This window comes from Synchiropus splendidus, chromosome 18, assembly GCF_027744825.2.
Source record: "Synchiropus splendidus isolate RoL2022-P1 chromosome 18, RoL_Sspl_1.0, whole genome shotgun sequence".
In the NCBI taxonomy this organism is placed as follows: domain Eukaryota; kingdom Metazoa; phylum Chordata; class Actinopteri; order Syngnathiformes; family Callionymidae; genus Synchiropus; species Synchiropus splendidus.
Window position 1 is genome coordinate 11061124 of NC_071351.1, and position 24008 is coordinate 11085131.

A 24008-nucleotide genomic window follows, 5' to 3' on the forward strand; every position below is an offset into this window, starting at 1 on the left:
CTCTCTAGGTCTTCAAAAAATCCTTAACATCACTTCAAATTTTGGACAAATAATATTAACATAATAATGTATATACTATATATTTGCATACTTTTGCACGTCCGTCATTACAATCTTAATTATTTTCCAGTATGATGATATGATGACAATAAATGAGGAAGTTATGGTGAAATTATTATCTTACAATTTGAATCCTGACAACAGTGGATGTCCAGCTTGTTTGTCCTTGTAAACAGCTGACAGTTTTATATATGTTTTTATATAAATAAGGGAAGCCTAATCTAATCTTATATACACTAGTATGAGTAACATTGAAATATTATTTAAAAAATATATATGTATTTATTGTACCGTTTGTGCACCTATTTTTATTCCAGCATCTTACATAATATCCCAAAAATTGGATCTACTAATATTGATTTTTATATTTTACAAATGACCTCGAATTAGAGACTATGGACACAAAACAAACCAATTTTTATGAACAGCACACTTAACGTTCAACAGAATAATTTCAAGTTTATTTCGTTTTTGTTTCACATGGATCCCATAGAATAAGAATACAGCAGAATTCTGGAGAGTTTTGGATATTTTTTCAGACTTATCATTATCATAAATACTAATATGAATACATCATACACAATAAACACAGCACTATCCAAAGGTGTAGAGAGTACCACAAGACATCATTCACCACTAACAACAGAGTATATTTCATTTCAGCATATTTATAAGAGCTACAGTGAACGAGAGAAACGGGGGGAGGGAGAGAAAAGAAACAGGTGAGGGACGAGAGGAAGAGAGAAAGCCAGGTGCTTCAACACTGCCTGAATCAAAAGACCCTGAATTATAAAAGCAAATGGGTGAGTCCAAGGCTGCGTAGATAAGATGGACAGTTGTGTCTGATGAGGCCTGTGGAAGCAAAACTACCAGTCAAGGCGAACATGATCTTCGTCGTCCAGGATTGGCAGCGGGACATGTGCACTGTTATGCTGTGGTTTTCTTCAGGATTTGTCATTGCAGCACTGACTTTGTGCTTTGTATAAAAGATAGCAGAGCTGCGGGGGGCGCTGTGACAACCAGGCTGGGTAAAGGAAAAACGCCACAATATGACACTCCCCTGCAGCCTTTGAACCTCTGCTTCTCACTTGGGGTGCTTTGAGGATATAAGGTTTAAGATGCATGCAGTAAATTCACTTGCCTTCCGGAGGAGAAAAGACAAAGGACTGAAGATGCGGGAGAAATATAGATAGATATATGTATATATATTTAAACATATTCTTCATACCGCCTTAAATATTTAGGTCACCGTGGCATAACAAAGGTCATCCTGCTGGAGTAGACTTTATTCTTACGGAGCAACAGTTGAATGTGTACCTCACTGGTTACAGTGTGATAGAAACAGCGGTTAAAAAACTATATGACTCTGTCTTACAACTTTCCGGACCACGAAAAAGGCGATCGAAAAACGGGACACAACTCTGACATTTAAACGCACGCGTCTAGAACAGATGCTCACTGCCTTGGTTTCACAATTTCATACTGATAGCACACAATAGCGGTAGTTTCAGAAACAGCACAGCAAATAGAGGATGCTACCATGCTCACTAAATTTCTTAACCCTATGCAATTTTAGGTTTTCAACATGAAGTGGATTATGAGAGTGTAATCCTCTCTGGACAGTGGGACCCGACGATGAAATCAAAGCTAAAGAAACTATAAATAACCACTGCTCACTCGACATATTTCTCTGCTGTTTCCCGGAATATGCCGTCACCCTTAAATCCTGGAACAGAACATAAATAATGGTCGTAAAAAAAAAAGATAAAAGTATTGCAATGTCATTAATGAGAGGATTTGAAGGGGCGAGGACGAACCTATGTGAGCTCCAGAACAGAACCAAAGTCATTGCAATTGAATAACTCTGTGCTCAACATTTGTTGTATAACAACTAATATGGAGTGCACAATTATTCAACTGTGGACATACACTTTAATCATATATATCAGCATGTTGATATTTACACAGCACAGACAAATACATTCTCTCAAGTTAAATATTACTACATTTTTTTCCATAAATGTCTTTTTCCATGACAAGATTTCTTCTTAAATGTTCATCAATGAATGTTTTGGTATTTGTATCCAAGTTTTTCTCGTATAACCAAACAGACAATCCTCTGTTGTCTTCTACAGTTAAATACAGCACGAGAATAAACATCATGTTACAGCAAAGACCCCACTCCCCCCACCCACCAGTGTCCCCCCACATCCTGACCGCCCACCCCCAAGTAGTGATTCCCTCCCCAGGCCCCACCAGGATCTGGCCTCCATGCCTCCCTCCCTCCACCTGTCGACTCACAAATACACACACGGACTAACAGAGGAGTGCAGAAATGCAGGTGGTGGTCGAGAGCCACACTCCACGGACACAACATCACCCTGAGGAGAGGAAACAAGGGTACAAGGGAGCAGAATATTAAAAAGCAATCCTTGGCATATGTTGAAAAACAAACATTTAAACACTTTGAACTGTTTTACAGGTGTGCTTTCATTAAAAATAGCTTTATTTTTGTAACTATCATGAAGCTTTTGTCCGTTGTTTATTCACACTTAAGCTTCTGACTGTTCAGGTTAGTTATGCTGTTGTCAGATAACAGAGGATGGAACTATATCGATGATCTGTGGAGGAAATTCTAAAGCATATCAGCACCTGGAGGAAGCTTTGATTGGAGGGTTGCAAGTCACAAACAGTGGCGAAAATAAAAACAACTCAAAAGACAGCCAGTTCAACAGTTAGATAAACTGTTGAGCTGCTCATTTGGGATCGACCAAGATGAACTTCATCAAAACAAATATTTTATTTCTGATTCAAAAACAGGAAGTTCATGACATGTTATGTTAACTTGTCACTTTAAAACTAGCTTCGCATCAGCCTCGAATGCCAGCAAACTGAAGTCCAATAATGATGACTGAGGTGAGTTAAGACAGTGAACAATGGCAACATAACAGGGTGTTTGAGTCCTCACACTCACCCGCCTGCTGCTGTAGCGTCACAGGACCAGCTCACATCTGATTGGAGTAGGAGGTGGGCTGCTGGTCGTAGCCCTGGTTGTAGCCTCCGTCCTCATTGTATCCGCCCTGCTGGCCATACTCGGGCTGGTATCCGCCCTGGGAGCCGGCGTAGGGGTCCTGCTGACCATAGCCTCCCTGAGCGAAGGAGTCAGGGGCAGGCTGCTTCTCCTGTGAGGGGGCGTACGTTCCGGCGAATGCAGCCATCCACCCTGTCTCCTTAAACACGAACCAAAGGTTCCCTATCCATAAGATCACGTTGATGAAGCCAAAAGCCTGTGAGGTGAAAAGAGCCATTAGATGGGCTGTAAATACTTCACATTGCCATGAGACTTACCACAGAGGTGTTGAGGCCAGAGACTTTGGGGTCGTAGACCTCACGGCAGCGGTTCTCCCCCTCGTCACAGGCTGGGATGAGAGTGACAACCTGCTCCGGATCAGTGGCTGTTTTCACGTCCGACAGGCCTTTAGCCCAAGCACATGACGACACCAGCCACATGAAGGCGAACACTGCCGTCACTGCAAAGTCCTACAAGACAAGATCCTTGCTGAAATGTCCGCTGGACTAGAGAATGAAAGAAAGGCAGGAGAAGTACATACGATCTGTGCGCCCTTGTTGTTCTCGCGGTACTTCTCCAGGATGAAACAGTATACAGAGAGCGCTGCCATGGAGTAGAGGAAGGAGAAGACACCGATGGTGACGAAGAACTCAGCTGAGGAAGAGTAGTCCCCGACCAAGAACAGACGATCGGGGTTCCCCCCCTTACAGGTGGGGGCATCAAAGTAAACCTGATGCAGCCTGCGAACAAAAGGATTCCAAACATCTTCAGATGCTGCTGATCAGAGCGACGCAGCAGCGCAGGCTGTCTCTTGCTTCTGTCCTATTTATATGGCAGTGTTGTGGAGCACAATTCACCGACAAAATCTGTTCAGTGTCCTCATCCTGCTACCTTTTTTTTCTCAATTCTTTGTGATGTCACTTACCTTCTGAATGTGGCACTCTTGACAATAGTAGGAGCATTTGACTAGCAGCAGTATTAGTAGTATAGGTTCTTGCAGGAGAATATATAGTTGCAGTCGTAGATATAGACGTTGGGATATTAGTATTAGTATCAGTAGTAATACTAGTACAAGTAAAGTTAATAGTAATAGCAACAGTAATCTCGGTGGTCGATCCATTAGTAGTCACTTCCATATTAGCACTTCCAAAGAGCTCTAAATAACTACTTCTACTACTGCGTTTAATGTCGACAAATACTCCAATTACTACAACTTTCATGACTACTACATGAGTACAACCACCAATTCCACAGCTGCAACTAAGACTTCTCACCCGACAAGTGCCACTACTTACGACTAAACTGCTGCCACTGATATGACTGAAGCGATTATTATGACCACCACCAATATTACGACTTCAGCAACAAAATATGCTGTTACAACAGCTGCTGCAGCTGATTCCTGCATTCAGTCATGTCCAGCCACTGCTGCTCACTGTGGCGTGTGGTTCAGTATTTAATAAAACTTATTAATTAAAATAATTTAATTACATTCTGATCAGTGTTGAAGTAACACATGTGCTGTAGTACTCATAGCTCATGCTGCTAATAGACATTCGTTGATGCAGAATATAAGTTCTGAAATGAACTGTATTGACTATTTCTGCTCGTGTGATGTCAGATGAGTGCGACTGTGACATTTCTATTGAGACCAGCACATACCTGAAGGGGTATTCAAACTCTACTTCGATGCCCAGGTTACTCTCCGACCGGTTTTTACACTCCACGCTCATCTTGAACATGCCAGAGTAACTGCCACATGTGGAGAAGGCAAAGATAGCGAAGATCTGCAGAGAAAGGGGAATAAAGACGTGCTGAGAGAGGAACCCAACTTCAGCTGTCAATGACATAAGTGTGTAAGCACATCGTAGTATAACCAGGTGGGACCCCAGAGCTGCAGAGGTTCCCCCACCTGTCACGTTTCTGTGTGCAAATAAATACAGCTGAGACTGCGACTGTTGCCATGGTAACCAGCGCATTCCAATGATGTCGGTTTCATGCTGAACGCTGTTACCAAGGCATTGTGTTTTCACAACAATTTAACTACTTCACATGACTGTTGTTCTTGATCTAACCATCACGTAACAACCAGGCGTGTGGAGATGAGCTGTCTCTCTCTCTCTCACACACACACACACACACACGAGAGATTAGAGGAGTCAGACTATTTTTACCACACCCTCCCGGCGCTGCAGGCCAGATCCAATTGGATGGACAATCCAGCTATTAATCTGACTGAGGTGCTCCACCATCTGCCATCACACACTCACAAAGCCACACCCCGGCACGTGAGCTCACACACACCCCTCTGCAGTCGTGTCTACCTGCCGCAGGCAGCAGCACACTAAACTACTTACAATAGCGCTTGAGCGGCTACGAATCCCAGAAGGATCTTATCGGCATCACACAAAAATATAGCCTTCCGCAAATCAAACAGTGAGAGTCGCACTCATCCACCTGTTTTCCCTGCAGGATTATTTCGCTGTGTTAACATTTCTAGCACCTTCTTCCGCAGCAGTTAAAATTCTTGTTCACCATCTGAGCAAGCAAGTGCGAATGTGAGAAAGGAGAAGCCATCTGTGCTGTAGCTGCACACTTCACATCAGCCATTACTACAAAATCCCTGCCTGCTTTTCGCTACTATTCTCATTATTTAGTTGTCACAGAGAGGACTATAGCCTTCTTTTACTGGGGATCCTTTCATAATCATGCCATAATCATAAAAAACAGTGTCACTATGAAAATTATTTTTTCTAATATTGTTTCACCTTGATGTACATGGTAATAAAAGTATCACGTGCAGCCTCCAAATGACAGTAGATTGTGTAAAAATAGTCAAGAATATCTGCCATTTTGTTAGAATCAAAAGCATTTAATTCAAACTTTTAATTCGAACATTTCTTTCTTAACATTTACGCAGAGTTGTTTGAATTCTATAAACGTTCCTCAACAATAAAAGATTCATAATAGATTCGCATCATTAGTGAGAATGGAGGAGAGTGGTGTGACGGCCAGCCTGGCGAAGAGATGACATGGTGTTTCTGCTGCCATGGCAACGCCGTTGGCAGTGCCACATTATGTGGAGGTGGAGGCTGGTTTCAATCCACCCTGGTAAATTGGCCGGAAGTCAACTCCTCTGAGACAAGAAGATTCACGACACCAAGGACAGTAACAATCAGTCTGCTGCTCTCGCTGTCTCTCGTGCCGCTTTATCTCAGAGAAAATGGAGTCGGGGTGAAGACAATGGCATCACGGCGCACATGAGCATTTAGGCATGAATCATCATGTCGTGAATAAAGAGGCAGAGGCTGCATCAGTGTTCAGTCCAGTAAGATAATCCTGAAGACATGAAACAATTCAACCCACACTAACAGTACTTACGATTACATGTTGCAGTATTCTTTCCATGACATTAATAATATTTCTATTGTTTTTACCATTGTTATCACTAATGTGGCTTACAAATACAGATTATTTTGTATATCAATATAATTACAATAGTGACTACTAGTGCAACTAGCTCTGCAACAACCACTACTGCCTCACCTAGTCATAACCCTGCGGAAATTGCTGAAAACCCTCTTTTCTCTACTTCCTCTCTAACCACCAACTCAACTCCGGAACTCACCACAACAGTTATGACTACTGCGACTAAAATGCCTTCACATTTCACGCTGTGACTGTTTTGGCAGCCATTGCTATCGGGACTAACATAGCAATAAGTACCGCTACTAAAACCACGACTACAATGTTTGCCCTTCTCAGGTTCCAACAACAACAACACGATTTTTGCAGTTATATCTATAATTACTGTATACTGGACTGTATTGTATTGTATTACTGAATATAAAATAACTGTCCTTACAGCTGAAATACTCCATCATCTATCTGTCTTCCACTTTAAATGTTCTGCCACATTATTTGGTGAAAACAACATAAATAATACCATCGTATTATAGTGATCATTGGAGGTTATTATCCTTGCCATGTTACGAGTCACTTCACACACGCTTTTGGACATTAAGGTGTTTCACCTGGTCGATACAGGGAAAAATGTCACTTTTAAAGCATACATTACGACTTCATGGAAGTTGAATAAAAAAAAAAAAAAGATTCTAATAATAAATGATAATCAGAGCATATAGTAGCTCCACATCCTTTGTAGAAACTGTTTGCTCTCATAAGCCATCAATAAGTATCTAATATCAGCAGCAGGATGTTGTCTCCACACAAGGATCGATATCGCTTTATTAATGTAATATGCGGCTTCAATAATGTAATCAGGAATCTGCTGAAATTGATTGCTCTTCATGATCAAAACAAACTGATCCATTCAACCTTAACACTCCTCTCTTCGCTCTCATCTTAAACTACCTGACTTAGATAAGTGGAGCTTTCCATTCCTTACCTTTCCATGACACGTCACATTTTTAATATTCAGCAAAGCGATGGAGCGTCCCACTAACTGCTAAACCTCTCAGCTGTGCCTATGGTTGTCAAACAGGTCGAGTAGGGTGAAGCTAGAAGCTAATCTGGACATGACTGGAAAGGAATAACTGAACAAAGACCGAGAAATGTGTGGGTCTTGTGTGTTTGTGCAGCAGAGCACCACACAGTGTGCGCAGCTTCGCTACACTCTGAAGATTTAAAGGTGAAGGCCTCTTGATCAACAACCTATATTACCCGGCGAGACCACAGCGAATAGCGCTCTTGTTCAATTCGCCCACAAATGTGCATTCTTCTGTCTGGTTTAGAGATACCAAGGTATTCTAACATCTTGGCTTTATCAGCACTTTCCCCCAGAGATAGACGGGGGGAGAGGATGTGGGTGGGGCTGAGCCAGTGAGTGAGCATGTGAGTGGGTGGGCAAACACATGAGTCACGCAGGATGATATTTTCATCACACATGAAGGCAAAATGGACTCGGTCGAAAATTATTTTCAGTCTCTCACAGAAGCGAAACCAAACCTGCAGAGATAGCTCACTGTAATGGCCCCTGTCTGCAATAAAACACGGCTGCTTATGCAGAGCCACAAGGAAGCAGAAAGAGCAGCAGCTCCTCCTCTTGTCTGACGAATGATTCACAGCCCTGGCCTCTTGAGCGAGCCTCCTGATTGGTGGTGGGCTCGTAGTGACCCAGAGGGGGGGCAGTGATGAGGTGCTGGCACACTCACACAGCTCCAGGGAAGGACTACAGAGTCATGCAGATCTGCAGTGTGGCGTTCTGTCAGAGCCACTTTGGCATGCACCTTCTCAGCAGGGTTCGCGTGGAGTCAACTGTGATGCTGAGGAGCTGCAGAGGTGTAGCCGAGCATTATGGGATGTGCAGGGGCTGTTTCTTGAATTTTGTTTGCGTCCTGTTTAGAATGCTATTGTCAACAACGTATTGGCCAAGTATGAGTCAAATGTGTGTTTGGCTTATATCTTTCTGAACCCATCAATAACATGCAGCGACATTTCCCTATAAATACAGCCATTTTTATAATCACGTTCAACAACACAATAATCTACAATGAAAAAGTAGATTTAATTGTAGATTAAATCTGCAATTTATGTAGTATATACTAATAAATAATATTGTTGAAAAAGCCTGATAATTCTAAGATAATTCAAATATATTAAATTCCATTTTTAATATTATTTTCGACCACTATTTGATTTACAAAAAAAAAAAAGAGATTCCACAATATAACACAGACGCGGACTGAAAGAATGAATTGTTCATATCAAATGCCCATATTTGTCACTGCATGATTCATTATAACTGTCACTGATGAACAGCCACAAACAGCAGATGCCACATGGTGTGAAGGAACTGTTCCCATGACAACAGCAGTAAATAGACATGATGTAATTCCACATCACACAGGCAGACGCACACACACACAATTAAGACACCTGGTTAACGCCAAAGGCCTCCAAGTGTAATTAGTGGAAGTGGACCAGCAGTGTGGGATGCTACATCTGTCCACCCTGAAGACTAAGCACACGCTCTGTGAGTGACAGAGGTTTGTACCATTAGTTTAGTGTTTGTGAAGCCTGGCTGTGGGGAAACTCCCCGGAGACTAGCTGTTGGCTCCACCATGTGGTGAAGAGGAAGTGAACAGGCAACACAGGAAATAAATGCACTAGTATGCAGAGGTCATGTCCTTCCAGATGGATTGGAGAAGTGATCATGATACTGCTGTCTAGCATGACGTCCCACACTGGTGACGCAACAGCTCCTATTGGGCCCAGCATTGCCATCACCAGCATCACAACAATCATCGGGATTATCTTCACTCACGAAAAACTGACATTAATAAATGACACAAGCAGACGAAATGGAGGACTTACCCATTGTAGGACTTTTATAAATCCCAATGGCTGTTTGATTATTGTGAACTGTCCTTGCGCCACCAACTGTCAAAGCAAACACATAACATTCATCAGTAAACAACCTTTGAATGAGTAAATACGCATTGGATAAAAGGGATCCAAGTGATTTCATTCGGCAAAAGGCTACAGTTTATATAGAGAATTTAATGGTCGACATAACAGCCACCATCATTATTTCTAGGGCCTTGTAGAATTTGATATTGGTTTTATAAGACATCATTAAATCTGTTCACGTCTATAATAGTCTCATTATCTTATACTTTAACCAATAAACATCTGAATAGATGAGTTTAGCTGTGAGGGTTCAAGCTGTGTGCCACCACTGACAGTGACATCCTGCCCTCACACTGTCTTTATCCCTCTATCTTGTCATTTCCTAACAGTAATATCAGTACACTGAATCCAGCTGGTAAAAGAGGTTTTGACCTCTGACAGTCGCGCTCCTTGAGCATCATGTCATTTGACTTGTCGAGCGTTTCACTGCTTCAGTTGACATCATTGATTTGCTGCAGCATCAGAAGGACAGCAATGATTTAAGAGCTTCAACATTGGGAGATTCCCCACCGCCGATCGAGGTGGAACTACTATGGAACATCTGCATTTATTTGACCAAAATGGCTCTCGCAGCGGCGCGCGTGCGTGTCGGCGACAGAGCGATGTATTCCATGAGCATCGCCGTGAATTCCTCGATTCCTCCTTTCCATTTCTAAACGTAACACCCTTCGTTTTGTCGATGTCACACGAGTGCGTAAGGACGAGTGGTGTGTTTTTGCGCAGGTGAATGCGACGCAGAGGAGAAGGCCGTCGGTGTGTATGTGTGTGCGCGCGCGCGCGCATCAATGGCCGCACAGCAGTGCCGACCATCACCAACGATGTTGCCACAAATCCCGCACGAAAACGTAAATTGTTGATGTTGACCGGGTGTCATCGCTGTTGCCAGGCGCTCGGGGACGGACCAGAAGAGAACGAGTGCGTGCATATGCGTGTGTATATGTGTGTGTGTGTGTGGCCTACTGCGGCTACACGAACCCATCTCACCAACCGCAGCATCGAGCATTACTAATATACACAAATTAAAAACGCCCGCCACCGTCTAATATCCGGCGTTGTGCAGTTATGTTCAATTGTAAAGGGAGAAATGCATTTCGCAACACTGATTTGTCGACACCAGGGTGTTGCAGTCACGTCCCGTGTAGTCGCGAAAATATCTTTAATAACGCGATGAAAATGACACAGAGCCGCACATTTTGAATAAGATGAGGCGAAATAGACAATTTCCTGCTCGAAGTCCTACCTGGTTTACGACATCCATCTCGGCCGCTTACTCGCTGATAAGAGGATCAGAGGGGCGGAGGGATGGAGGCGTCTCATCTGGAACAGCCCAGGGGAGGAAGACGCCCAGGAGGAAGAGCCGACTGCGTCACAAGCCTGGATGAGGGCGCGCGCGGCGTGCTGACGTCGCAGACGTGCCACCCAATCACATCGCGGCATCGATGAGACGGCCCGAGGATGCAGGGAGGAGAAGCGACACTGACGGCGTTCACGCTTTAGTAGGCAGCAAGGATGGAGTGGACGCGCTCCGTCCATATACCACCATGTCGTTCATGTTATCCAACACAGTGTATGGAGCTGCACCCCGCTTTGTTCCCGAGTGCTGTCCTTAGATAGCCAGAGTCCAGATGCCTGTCCATCTGCCAGATACTTAATGGATGATTATATAAGTCGCAAAACAGCAGCTGCCATTGCAAATATTAATATTGTGTTAATAATAAAAGGGGAATTGTGTAAAGGCAAAGTGCTAAATGCCAGCACATCATCAGTAGCTGGAAGATGATAACTTCAGTCTTCAGTAACAATCTGAGCTCTGTAACTGTCAATCTATCTTGTATATATTACAGAATATTATAACAAAAGTCGCTAGCTGTGGCCTTAATGCTATGTTTGTGGTTGGGCGCCCAACAGAACTGTACCATCAGATGGACACAATCTGACCCATATAAAGGACCCAGGGGGCAGAAGGTCAGTGAACGGATGATGGGGGTGAAGCGGCCAATACAAGAGGCATGTTTCCTGAATACCATGGCAACAATATGGCTCCTTTGTGCTTGTAAAGGTTTGGTACCAAGATCTGACGAATGACAAATGAGGCCAGAATCACTAAAACGGATTCCTATATGCACAATTGAATCAACACATAGACTAGAAAACACTTTGGCAAAACACAATAGCCAAAAAAAGACAATGGTGTTTTTCCTATTCTATCTACCTGTCTGTCTGTCTGTCTGCCTGTCTATCTATCTATCTATCTATCTATCTATCTATCTATATAAAACAGATATGTCAGATTTCATGGCTCCTGTGACAACGTAAACAAAGACCTGCTGAAACAATGTGGTTCTTTATTAAAGCTGACAGGATTATACTCATTGTTTTTGAGGAAATTCGGTATAAAGTAAAACATGAGCCTCAAAAAACTATTGTGTACGACGGTCACCATCGCAGAGTATAAAGAGTCAGTGACGTAGATAGCAAAACCTTGCTGTCATAAACATGTGGTGCTACTTTCCTGGACTACGTTTTAACCAACCAACGTTTTGGCATTTTGCAATCAAAGCATTTCATGATCACATCAGTACAAAGGTCAAGTTTGTCAGTATGAGATGACGCAGTTCATTTCGTCGGCTAATTCGTCCTCAAAGCGAGGCACGGATCGACTGGCTCCTCGAGCGATCAGATCTGCAGCAGCGCACTCCATCTCGTCCAGACTCATGTGGCAAGCTTCGGCGATCTCCCGCTTGGCAAAGGTCACAAACTTTGGGTCTCTGGCGTAGGCACCAAGACCCTCAGAGATCAGGATCTGAAAAACAATGGTTTAGATTCAGAGTCTCAACTGTTGCAGTGCATTATGAGACGCTTAGTAATCCTTCATTACAGCACTGAGTATGAGTGAATAAATCACACTCACCGACTCCACTAAACTGTCCGCACTGCCCTTGTCAATAAATCCCTGGTGGACTGGTGGCATCCTGGTACTGGTGAAGGTCCTAGTTTGACCCGGATACCAGCCTGGGCGACTTCTTGCAGGCAGACTGGCAGTGCCGTCGCTCCACACCGGTTGGGTTTTTCCGGTGCCTTCATCCAGCAGCATCATTGGGGTGTAGATCAGCTTGCCCCGGCGGCCTGACGGAGCAATAATCCCGGGAACTGGAGTGTGTCCTGCAGCAGTTGTGTTCGCCCAGGATGAGGAGGACAAGGAAGACACGCTGCTGCGTCTGGAGTCCAGACTGTGCTGGGTCTGGAGCATAGAGAGATCAGAGAGTGGAAAACTTCTCAATGATGGGCTCAGCTTTGTACCTGTAAACGGGATCTTAAAGGGGACGTGCTGCCTCTGTAGTTTCCAGGGATGGGCAGGTCATCCACACTGCTCTGTGGCCTCAAACACTGGAAGTTAAAAGAAGGCCTGCGTCCTGTAAGAGAGACAGGAGAGTCTTCAGCAAACTCACCGTTCATATTAATGTGAAGCGCAGACATAGGATTGTTTGAAGTGAAGTTGAATAAAGTTGGTTTCTAACCTTTTGGAATCGTAGGAAGAAGCCGTCTTCTGACAAACTGCTGCTGCCCACCGTTCTCACTTCCATTGTAGCCGTTCCCGCTGTAGCCGCCAACACTGCTGCCGTTTTCAAGTCCTCCTCCTACGATGCTCCCGTTGCCGTTTGCAGTGAGCGCGCTTCCATTTCCATTGTAGGTGGAGTAACTGCTCCCGTTGTACCCGTATGTCGGGCAGGGACTGGGAGCCGTGCACTCTCCGTTGTAACCATTGACATAGCCACTGGTGTTGGTGCTGTCGTAGGTTCCCTCGCCGATACAGACGGATTCTGTCGGCGTCGGTGAGATGGCCTCTGGATACACAAACCTGCCGGCAAAACATAACAAATACTATGATTCAAATTCATTCAAAAGCTCAGGGAGCACCATGTTTTTTGACGTACCTGTCCACTGACGCTAAACTGGCAGCGTCTCCCTCATTGCTGTACAGATGCTCCACTGCCACAGATGACGTCGGCACATGCGATTCTTCAGGTCTAACATCCATGACCTCAGTTTGAGAAGGTTCAGGAGGTGGAGGGGGCGGGGGCGGGGGAGGAGCCGGTTCACTGAAATTCAAGAACACGACATACGTCAGTTGACCGATGAGCCAATAAAGGGTAATCGACACTCACCTAACAGGAAGTGGAGTGGACCTGACGGGCTGCTCTGTGACAACACTCCGTCCTGCTAGATCTGAGCCCGGTCGCTGGTGTTCCTGCATCCGGGTCACCTGCTCTGTGACCACACTCACCGGTGGAGGCTCCACAATCACAGCGGTCTGCTCCACGAGGACCTCTATTGGCGGCATGGGCGTGGCTGCCGGCGTGGTGTTGACCGAAGTACCGGCCTCACTGTCGAATATGTCGTCTTCTTCTTCCATGTCACAGGCCATCGCCAGTCGCATCTCTGGAGCCAGATCCTGCAGAGTCCTCAGCCCTTGCTAGGAGAACAAAAACACTATAAATATTCCCATATATTTGGAGTGAAAATGACCCTAAAGAGGACATCACCTGGAGAGCAGCCGCCCTGTCCTTCCTTTTGGATTTCCTCTCCCTCTCTTTTCTTTTTCGGAACTTCTTAAAATAGTCCTGAATCAAGAAGCTTGCGTAAACTTTTCCACAGGTCACCTCATCACCTGGGGGTCAGAGGTCATGTTAACAGTCAAATCTGTTCAGACCAGTAACCTGCATATTTTACAGCTAAAGATTTCCCAGTGCCTCACTACTGCATTGAAGAGTGGCTTTAAAGGGGCCCTATTATTAAGATTTATCTCCATTGCTAGTGAGATAAATGTTGCCTAAACATATACTGGAATGTAAAAATGGCTCTAAACGCTTCAGTGATTATCAAGTGTGAGTCACTGGCACAGCATGCCGGCCATTTTGTTTGTCCTCTTCAAGCTTTTAGAGTAAGGCGGCCATTTTAAGTAAACATAACTTGGTAAATACAATTATTTCAAACTTTACTTTGATGCACTGCTACTCAAAGAGTATGTGAGATTCATTTAAACAAGACACAACATTCTTATTCACTACATCTGAAATGGGTTTGTTTTTCTAACACTGTTTTTCCTTTTAAAACGAATGAGGATATCTGGAATATTTCGACTGCAACACTGCAGCATTTCCAGAGGAGTAATAACATCCACTACTAAATCATTTAAGAGTGAGGAGTGATTTGGGTAATTTGCTTTTGCACCTCTAGGAGGAGGAATGACTTCATCTATCAGCTTGGGTTTGGTCCGCTTCCAAAGTTTCTTAATGATCAGCTTCAGCTCCTCGTTCTGCTGATCGATGGCGCCTGAGCGAGACACAAACAGCATACCTTATGAGCAGGGGTGTATTTTAGCAAGAAGCTAAACGTGTGAGATGAGACCTTCAGTCTTGATCTTGAGGGAAGTGCGCACCAGAGCAAACAGAGTGGCGTTGAAGGAGACGGTCCCGTCGGGATAGAGGGGCACATTCATCGACACCAGCCTCTGGAGACGACACGGAGGTCAGGCACTTCCATCATAAACAGAAGCGAAGAAAGCAAACTAACTTTGCAAGCAACACGATGAGGACACAGTTTCCCAAAACCCAGCGGTGGCTGGATCCTGCGCAGCATGGTGACAACGTCAATGTGCTTTATACGCCCACTAAAACGGAGGGATGAGATACGTCAAGAGGAGGCAGAGAACAACGCAATAGTGGAACACCTACGTGGCTTCTGGGTCATAGTCGGACCAAACTCTTTTAAACTCATCCAGGTGGTGCGTCCCGAGCACCGTCCAGTCACGCGTCAGGTACTCAAAGTTATCCATGATGACAGCGATGAACAAGTTGATGATCTGGAGAAAGCAGGATTAATGAAAATGTCAATAAATGACACTGGAATTCCACTTGCTGTGAACAGGAGAGAAAGGTTGACATGAGGAAGAAGTTAAGGTTAAACAAGCGTGGCTCACCAGATAAGCACACAGCATGAAGAAGCTGATGAAATAGATGTAGGACAGGTTGCTGCCGCAAGAGTACTCCTCGCCAGGCTCGGTGTCAGACTCAGGGTCGCAGCGTCTGCCTGGCAGAGCTGCCAGCATGATCTCCTGCCACTGCTCTCCAGTGGCACATCTGTGCAGACGTTCTTATCACACATCAGGATCTCAAAACCACTGACTGTGCAGAGTCACACCTGAACAGCACCAGAACTGCCATGAAGAAGGTCTGGAAGTTGCAGTTTCGGTTGATATTGGTGTTGTCGTCTATGGCGATTTTCCCAAACGTCTTGCCAAAAAACAGACTAGAGTGAGCGTCTAAATATTCCGCATGGTTCATAATACCAGCTGGACTCACCTGCATCCCAATCACAGCGTAGATGAAGAAGATCATAGCGATGAGCAGGCCGACATAAGGCAACGCCTGTACAAGAAACATTCATGTTTATACTGTTAGCTCACAATATCAGCATCAATATTCCCATTTGTTGTGCATCGCTGACCTGCAGAGACTTGACAAATGTCCAGAGGAGAGTTCGAATACCTTCCCCTTTACTCAGCAGCTTTACCAGCCTCAACACTCGGAATAAACGGAAGAAGGTGATGGACACTTTGCCACTCTCCCCTTTACCCTGCAAAGAAAAAAATAGGCTGTTTTTAGAAATGAGTGCAGTGTGAGGAGCGAGTGTGACAGGCTCTCACCTCTCCATGGCCGCCCCCTCCCTGGATCAAAAGAACACAAACATACACTTAACAACGTGACAAAAACAAATCCAAAGTCCATAGATCTGGCTTACACTGAACTCTGAAACGGCAATGTCCAACACACTGCCAACCACGATCAACGCGTCGAACGAATTCCATGGATCAATGAAGTAGTGCTGTGGCAGGTGGACCAACACAGAGGGGTGAATCACTAACTATAATACATTATTTAAAGGCAAAAAAAAAGATTCTTACATGGGCACGAAGAGCTAGGAGTTTGACGATCATCTCGATTGTGAAAACTACGGTGAAGATCATGTTGAGGATGTCCATGATGGAGGTGAAGAGTTTTGACTGCTCGTAATGCTACACAAGGAAGAGAGAGTATGATTTTCAACTGCTGATTCCCGAGTGGGGAGGGAGGAAACCGGAGTGCCCAGAGGAAACCCCCACCCGAGTGTGAGGGGACAAATAAACTCCACACAGATAGGCACTAGGTTCACTTAAAGGGCCGCCTGGAGCAGGAATTGAACCAACAACCTGAGGGTGTTACCTGGACAGCCAGGGTGAGCGTGTTGCCCAGAATCAGCACGAACATGATGTACTCAAACTGACTGGAGTTGATGATTTTCCAGAACTTGAGCTGGGATGGGTTTTTGGGAATGTAAATCTTTATGGGCTGAGCTTTGAGCGCGTAGTACACACACTGGCGCTGAGGAGGGAGGTGAAAAGTTAGTCAGGGATCATTGATTTGGAGGGGTGTGCTGGAATACGCACTTGGTTTTTGTTGAGTTCACAGTTCTTGAATTCAGCCTCTCCCTGCTCTCTGAACGTGATGATGACGAAACCCACGAAAATGTTCATCATGAAGAAAGCGATGATGATGATGTAGATGATGAAAAAGATGGAGATTTCCACGCGGTAGTTGTAGATGGGCCCTCGGTTGATGGCGTTGGCGTCCACAGCCCGGTAGAGAAGCCTTGAAAGCAAACATTCTTTGGTCGAAATAAGGTAAAAAAATGGGTTTAACTGAGCAATGCTGCGCTCACTGTGGCCAGCCCTCAAACGTCGACACTGTGAACAACGCCAACATGCCCATGAGCACATTGTCAAAGTTGAAATCACTGTTTTCCCAAATCCTCTCCTTCAACATGGGGTGGTTGATATCGCCATCTTTGTAGACCACAAAAGTCCCCCTGAAAACAAACTGTATTCAGTGAGTGTTCCAATACGATGAAACTCGTGAGAAAAAACACTGACTTGCACTCGTCCGGAGTGTGTTTGGCTTCATCTGTGCAGCTGTAGAATCGACCCTGCAGCATTAAGCAACACACCAACCTGAATGATTTCCTTCATCACAGACACCAGAGGAATAAATCGGGGCGAGTCTGAACCTTGAAGAGCTGCACTCCAATGCAAGCAAACATGAACTGTAGGAGCGTGGTGACGATGAGGATGTTGCCGATGGTGCGAATGGCCACAAACACACACTGCACTACATTCTGTGAACACACAAACCCGCAGTTGGAAGTGAGTGTAAGACTTCAAAAGCAAGTCCTAGAAACATTGTGGCTACATACCTTCAGACCCTTGGCCCTGTTGATGGCTCGCAGGGGTCTCAGCACTCGGAGCACTCTGAGGATCTTCACCACTGAGATCGCGCTTGAGCTGCAAGTAAAAAATATAAGCTGAGATGTTTGGAGAATATCTCTTTATGACTCTAAAATAGGAGCTTCAACTCACTGAAGAAAGAAGGAGGTGAGAGAGACGCTGACGACCAACAGGTCAAGAAGGTTGAAGGCGTTTCTGCAGAAGGAGCCGGTGTGTAGAAAAGCTCCATAGACTGTCATCTGGAACATTAGAAATCAATCAGGGTTAGGATTTTTTTTTTAAATATATTTGAAGTTTTTTACCTTTAAAACAATCTCCACTGTGAAAACTGAAGTGAAGACATAGTCGGCGTAACCCAGCACCTGATGCGGGACACAAATCCGTTAGCTCTGGTCTTCAGAAATGACCTTTCCTACCGTGACTCATCTTACTATATTTCGGAAGGAGTGGGATTTGATGGGATCTTCAGCAGCCAGTGAAATACTGCTGAGGATGATGAAGATGAGGATGAAGTTGGTGAAGTAGGGGTGATGAATGAGGTTGTGGCACGCCACTCGCAGGCTTGAAATGGTTCAAAGGCAGATGTAAACATCATGCTGGAGCAGGACAAGAAGATTGTCAAGTACCAGTTTTTCTTTCCAAGAATGAAAAAAGAGCTTCCATCAGGGATCGGCACGATTTTTTCTTTGGGCCCGGAAAACTCTGGCTTCATTGGAGCAACTCCTGCAATAATATAGACCAGAAAATACACATCACTAAGTAGAACATAAATTCCATAGGAATAGTGGAACACAGATTTAGGTTATATTGTGGCGATGAACTGAAAATATCTGGGATCATCAGTGAGTTCAAGCAGGACTTGATCACTTCCTTGACTTGTGATGTCAGACGTTTCTATGTAGATATTTATAAACCTTTAAATCGATGTTATCTGTCATCACAAATAAGCAGGACTTTTATTAAAACTGCCGCCAGATGTCAGTCAAACTCACCCTCCAGACCCTCAATGGCGCGCAGCTCCTCGTTTTCCTGCCAGTCGTCCTCGTCGTTCTACAAACATCACGTGTATTTTACTCCCACTGAGAGTCAAAAGTCCTTGTTTGCCACGTACCCCAGCATCTTCATCCTCTTTATCGTCATCCTCATCCCATTCCTCTTCATCCTCCTTTTTCTCCCTAAGATAGGCACAGACATTTGAAATATGTTGGAGGACTCAGCATAGACATATATTTTGGTCAAACATACTCGACTTTTTTGCTTCCTCCGCCTCCTGCCAAGTTGTCGACGGCGATAGCCAAGAAGACGTTCAGCAGGATGTCTGACCGCAGAGTTAAGATTCAAACACTCATAGAACACAAGCATACTGTGACATCGGAGTGATGTTCCGAGGATACAGTTGCCACAGACGAAGAGGATGACGAAGTAAATGCACACCACCATGTTTGGAAATACTGGTCCTCCATAAGCCATGATGCCGTCATACATCACAGCGTTCCAGTCCTCTCCAGTCAGGATCTGAAGTGAGGCCATGTCAGTCGACCAGTATTATGAATCTAAAGGCAACATAGCACTCACCTGGAAGCATGTGAGCAGAGCCTGAGGGAAGGAGTCAAAAGTACTTCTCTTCATCTGAGTCTCATCAAAGTTAAATTTGCCCCCGAACAGCTGCATGCCGAGCAAGGCGAAGATGATGAGGAAGAGGAAGAGCAGCAGCAGAAGGGAGCAGATAGCTTTCATGGAGTTGAGGAGGGAGTTAACCAGGTCGGACAAAGCTGCCCAGTGCCTGGAAACGACATGCGTTATGCAGTAATTACTAACTGAATCAAGTTGTAAGGGTAATGACTCTATTATGTGAGTGTTGGTTCTACCGAGTCATCTTGAAGATCCTGAGCAGGCGGATGCAGCGGAGCACTGAGATGCCAATGGGTGGGATGAGCTCCATCTCTACCAACAGCGTCTCCAGGATCCCGCCGCACACCACGAAACAGTCAAAGCGATTGAAGAGCGCCATGAAGTAAATCTGAAGTCCAAAGGCGTACATCTTCATCAGCATCTCCAGAGTGAAGAGCAGCAGCAGGATCTTGTTGGCTCTCTCTGCGGGGAAGCAGATCACCGAAGTAGAAGCAGAAGGCGATGAGTCAAGGCCAGAGCAGATTTTTACCCTGCATCTCTGTCAGCCACTTTGGTTGCCCATAATGTTCGGAGGCACTCGCCACAGTGTTGAGGAACACCAGCAGGAGGACCAGCCAGTAGAAGTTAGTGGTCTTGACGGCAACGCGGCAATTCTTCCTGAAGGTGTGGTTCAGCTGGCACAGCTGGTCACTGCAAGAAAGAAATGATCTTGCACTGTCCAGCAGAAATGTTCCATCAACATTCCAAAGTCCTTGGAAGTCCAGATGCAACAAAACAAAGTGGGTGTTGAGAGTAAGAGCAGCATTTCTCATAAAAACCCAATTTTAGTAACATAATAGGTGGGAAATAATGATCGTTTTCTAAGGTGTGATTCTACGCATCTTACCAGAAGCTGTTGGCCATCATCTTTGCCCTGGAGACAAGAATGACACTGTCAGGACTGAAGAGAAGCAGAAAAAGATGTTTTCCAGTGGGTGACATACATGAGTGAGGCACAGCAGCCGTTGTCGTCATCCAGGTAAGCGATATCGTCATCGGAGTCTGATTCTGTGGACAATATAGGACGATATAAGAGCATCAACTCCTGCAGTGCATTATGGGAATTGTAGACACGAGCAGTCAAAATAAAAGCACTCACTTAATTCACTTATTATTGAAAGAATTTAGCAGATTTCCAAATACTTGGGAGACCACCGTGACGTGCATACCTCCTCCATCCTCGCTGTGTTTGTACCATCCAAACTTCTTCATCATCTTCTTCTTTGCAATCGCCGCTCCTTTTTGGGGACAATGCAAAGCCCAGATGAAATTTATGAAAGCAGTCTTTGAAACATGAGGGTTATTTGCCACTGACTTTTGTTCCCTTCCTCGTCCACGTCCTCAGCCTCGATGAGCCAGTCCATGTAGCCGATCATGTCCTCCTCCATCTGCTTGCTCTCTTGAGCCTTCTGCAGCTCACCTCGCGCTACGGCCTTCTCTCTCTCCTTGGAAAACTCACTGAGCACACCAAAACAGCCTTGAGCAGCCTTGTGGCCTTGTGATTGTTACACTTCAGAAAAACACCTACCCGCTCAACACACCCAACACAAGGTTGATGATGAAAAAGGATCCGAAGATGACCAGAGAGACAAAATAGACCCAGGGAATCTCAAATCCTATTGCATCGTTCATCTGCAATGAGGAGAGTGAACATGAATGAAGGAGGCAGCGAGGAGAAATAAAGAAAGGGGGTTGAGATTCGCACCCAGTAGAGCACGTCTGTCCAGCCTTCCATGGTGATGCACTGGAAGACTGTGAGCATGGCGAAGAAGATGTTGTCGAAGTTCGTGATGCCACCATTGGGCCCTTCCCACTTGCCCCTGCACTCAGTTCCGTTAGTCACACAAAAGCGACCGCTACCAGCGAACGCACAAGGGGACGGGTCGTCTTCCACCATGAGGCCTGCAGCGGGAGATGTATTTGTTTTGGATTACGCAGACTCTTTCAGTTCAGTGTGTTGTTATTGGTACCTGTGGTTTGGAAGTAACAGGTCTTGTGCATCCTGCCGATGAAGAGCTCCAGGCCGATGATGGCGTAGATGATGATGACAAACATGACAAGCATTCCGATGTGGAGAAGGGGGACCATGGCCTTCATGATGGAGTTCAACACAATCTGTAGACCTGATCAGGAGCAGAAAGATCTGTGCCTAAGTATCCATCACACTCCATCACCCCATTTCCCGGTTACATGTTTTCTTCAGTCTTGTTTTCCCTGTTAAGTTCTTCACTTTGTCAGACCTACTTGGCACTCCTGAGACAAGTCGAAGGGGCCTCAACACCCTGAACGCTCTCAGGGCTTTCACATCCAGACCTCCAGGTTTCCCTGCAGCATGATGGGCCTCCCCGGGCTTGTGATCCGTCATGCCCTCCGCTATCACACTGAACAACCTGTGCAAACACACAATTGCAACACAACAGTCCCTTCAAGTTCACGCTGAGACTTTAGGGAGCCGCAGCTTACCCGACTATGACGATAATAAAATCCAGCAAGTTCCATCCGCTGCGTATGTATGCACTCGGGTGCATGACTAAACCGTAGGCAAGGATTTTTGTGAAGGTCTCTATGGTGAAGATGACTAGGAAGACGTACTCCACTTGTTCCTGTGGAGACAAGATAAAAGAGTTCTAACCTATTATTTACTGCCACAGCTCTCCTGGTGCTGAGGCTTTCTGACCTCTTAACCTAGTGCCTAACACACACTTAAGCTGAGGCATGGATCCCACTGCTGTTACCTTCAGCTTAATGCTCATTATCCCCGCCGAACCGTCACTTCACACAAAGTTCAGCCACAAAGTAGATTAATGATAAAAGATACAACATTTGTCCCAGAAAATTTCAGTGTGTCCCCTGATTCCCTTTGAACTAAAAAATGCACCACATAAATTCTATTGAATATCTTATTCATGAATTGTAAAAATGACACTGTCACAGAAATCTTTTTGAATCTCTTCAAAATTCCTCGATGTTTGACCAAACTATAGCCAAAACAAAAGAACAAAAAAAGCGGTGGGACAGATGGTTGGTGTTTAAGTCAGTCATGATCCCTGCCAGGGTCACCTGACTGAGGTCGCTCCACAACTTTTCCCCTCTAATACTATTAGCGTCTAACAAAGCTCCATTATCTTGTCACCGATTGTTCGTACTGTCAACACAAGCGCTTTAATCAAAGTGCTTAACAGAAGAGCTCACACATTCGACTTGAACTGGAGGCGCTGCGAGATGGTAAACGTCTAGATGAAAACACACGCAGCACAGCCATCATTGTGAACTGACTTCTCACTGACTTTTGGAGCTTTCCCCATCTGACTGAACACTAGTTTCTGAGGACTCACCAGCTGGTGATTGGTAGCATTTGAGTCATCGTCTGGGTAGGGCTTGGTGACCCCCATGGCCACACAGTTGGCAAAAATGGCAAGCAGAATAAAGATATCGAATGGCGTGGGAATTTGAATTAAGGCTTTTAACACTGTTTTACACAACAACAATCGCCACCACCAGATTCACTGAAGGATATTTCCACTCCACCAGGGCCAGCGCTGCCATGCGGATGGGGTTGCTGAGGGTGAGACAGCACAGAGCTCGGGGGGCCCTGAGAGCAGACTTGTTTGCCTGCATGGCCTTCTTGGCGCCCCCTCCTCTTTTCCTGGCTGAGCCAGTCGACCCCAGGGTGTCTGTTTTTCCTCCATCGCCTCCAGCGGGTGGATCTGTCAAAAACAATGAATTATTCAGCGGCACTAAGTTGTTAGATCAGCGAGTTGTCTTCTCACATTCTAAATCTTATAGCAAGTAAAAAAAAAAAGCCTTCGCATTTCAGCTACTCTGACAGGTGAAATGATACGCCCACTGTAAGAACATTTTCATCCCTCAACTACAGACCAGATGTGACCTACTTCTTTAATGGGAGCCCTGGCGCAGAGCCCGGCACCTTCCCCACCTACATGCATGAACACCTGTTGACACCCAAACTGTTCACTTTATTATCAAGAAAAGGTCCTGATAATAAACTATAAACTAAATGAAAAATCTTTGGCTGTGATCAAGTTTAAACCTTAACTTCTACACACTGTTTCAATAAAACAATGTAAAACATTGTGACTGATCTGAAACAACTGATCTGAACTTGCAGAGAGCTCTTACCTTTCTTTGCACCGTCCATAACCGCGGCTTAAAAAAAAGCTGAACGTAAAAACCCACCATCAACTCTAAAGTTGTTCTGCGAATCCAAAAGGAACACAGATGTTTGTTTGTCCTCCAAAAATAAGTTTAAGGAACCACGAGGTCCGTATCGAATCAGGTGGAAGAGCGTGTCAGCCGCCGCATGATTATTGTCATGCAATTCTGAAACCTGAAGAAGTTAAAGTCAAGAATACAAAGTGCTATTCATTGAGTGTCCGACCATGCAGGCACAAAATGGTCGAGAACGAACACGTCCCCATGTCCACGGTGGTCAGC

At 45.0% G+C, this 24008-nt stretch overlaps 2 protein-coding genes across 2 annotated transcripts; both read right to left on the reverse strand.

The window, feature by feature from the left end:
• Positions 1 to 499: 499 nt before the first annotated feature.
• Positions 500 to 10905, reverse strand: sypb (synaptophysin b). The gene is made up of 7 exons (XM_053850020.1): positions 10803 to 10905; positions 9467 to 9532; positions 4793 to 4917; positions 3672 to 3870; positions 3409 to 3600; positions 3035 to 3347; positions 500 to 2441 (listed from the first exon to the last, which is right to left on the reverse strand). Exons 1-6 carry the CDS (start codon positions 10818 to 10820, stop codon positions 3066 to 3068), a joined length of 882 nt encoding a protein of 293 aa, XP_053705995.1. The 5' UTR covers positions 10821 to 10905; the 3' UTR covers positions 500 to 2441; positions 3035 to 3065.
• Positions 10906 to 11890: 985 nt separating this feature from the next.
• On the reverse strand, positions 11891 to 23997 carry cacna1fa (calcium channel, voltage-dependent, L type, alpha 1F subunit a). Its single transcript, XM_053848532.1, has 47 exons — positions 23694 to 23997; positions 23071 to 23260; positions 22889 to 22994; positions 22017 to 22156; positions 21798 to 21943; positions 21524 to 21676; positions 21259 to 21455; positions 21082 to 21185; positions 20869 to 21011; positions 20723 to 20791; positions 20498 to 20561; positions 20401 to 20427; positions 20044 to 20204; positions 19751 to 19976; positions 19458 to 19665; positions 19277 to 19397; positions 19128 to 19200; positions 18994 to 19057; positions 18875 to 18932; positions 18509 to 18605; positions 18314 to 18443; positions 18185 to 18244; positions 18015 to 18121; positions 17852 to 17939; positions 17666 to 17773; positions 17532 to 17584; positions 17321 to 17467; positions 17049 to 17250; positions 16825 to 16983; positions 16527 to 16637; positions 16364 to 16447; positions 16269 to 16289; positions 16070 to 16198; positions 15925 to 15990; positions 15764 to 15855; positions 15543 to 15702; positions 15298 to 15425; positions 15137 to 15233; positions 14972 to 15074; positions 14795 to 14896; positions 14107 to 14231; positions 13729 to 14036; positions 13498 to 13662; positions 13081 to 13421; positions 12863 to 12975; positions 12474 to 12803; positions 11891 to 12365 (listed from the first exon to the last, which is right to left on the reverse strand). Exons 1-47 carry the CDS (start codon positions 23710 to 23712, stop codon positions 12159 to 12161), a joined length of 6102 nt encoding a protein of 2033 aa, XP_053704507.1. The 5' UTR covers positions 23713 to 23997; the 3' UTR covers positions 11891 to 12158.
• Between the last annotated feature and the right edge of the window lie 11 nt (positions 23998 to 24008).

Coding starts and splice junctions, on each gene's coding strand:
- sypb (XM_053850020.1), bottom strand. Junction 3,601..3,671: donor ACAACAAGGGCGCACAGATC/GTATGTACTTCT, acceptor CTTGTCTTGTAG/GACTTTGCAGTGACGGCAGT. Junction 3,348..3,408: donor CTGGCCTCAACACCTCTGTG/GTAAGTCTCATG, acceptor TTCACCTCACAG/GCTTTTGGCTTCATCAACGT.
- cacna1fa (XM_053848532.1), bottom strand. Junction 12,976..13,080: donor TCTTCCTACGATTCCAAAAG/GTTAGAAACCAA, acceptor TCTCTCTTACAG/GACGCAGGCCTTCTTTTAAC. Junction 12,804..12,862: donor CTTTAAGATCCCGTTTACAG/GTACAAAGCTGA, acceptor TCTATGCTCCAG/ACCCAGCACAGTCTGGACTC.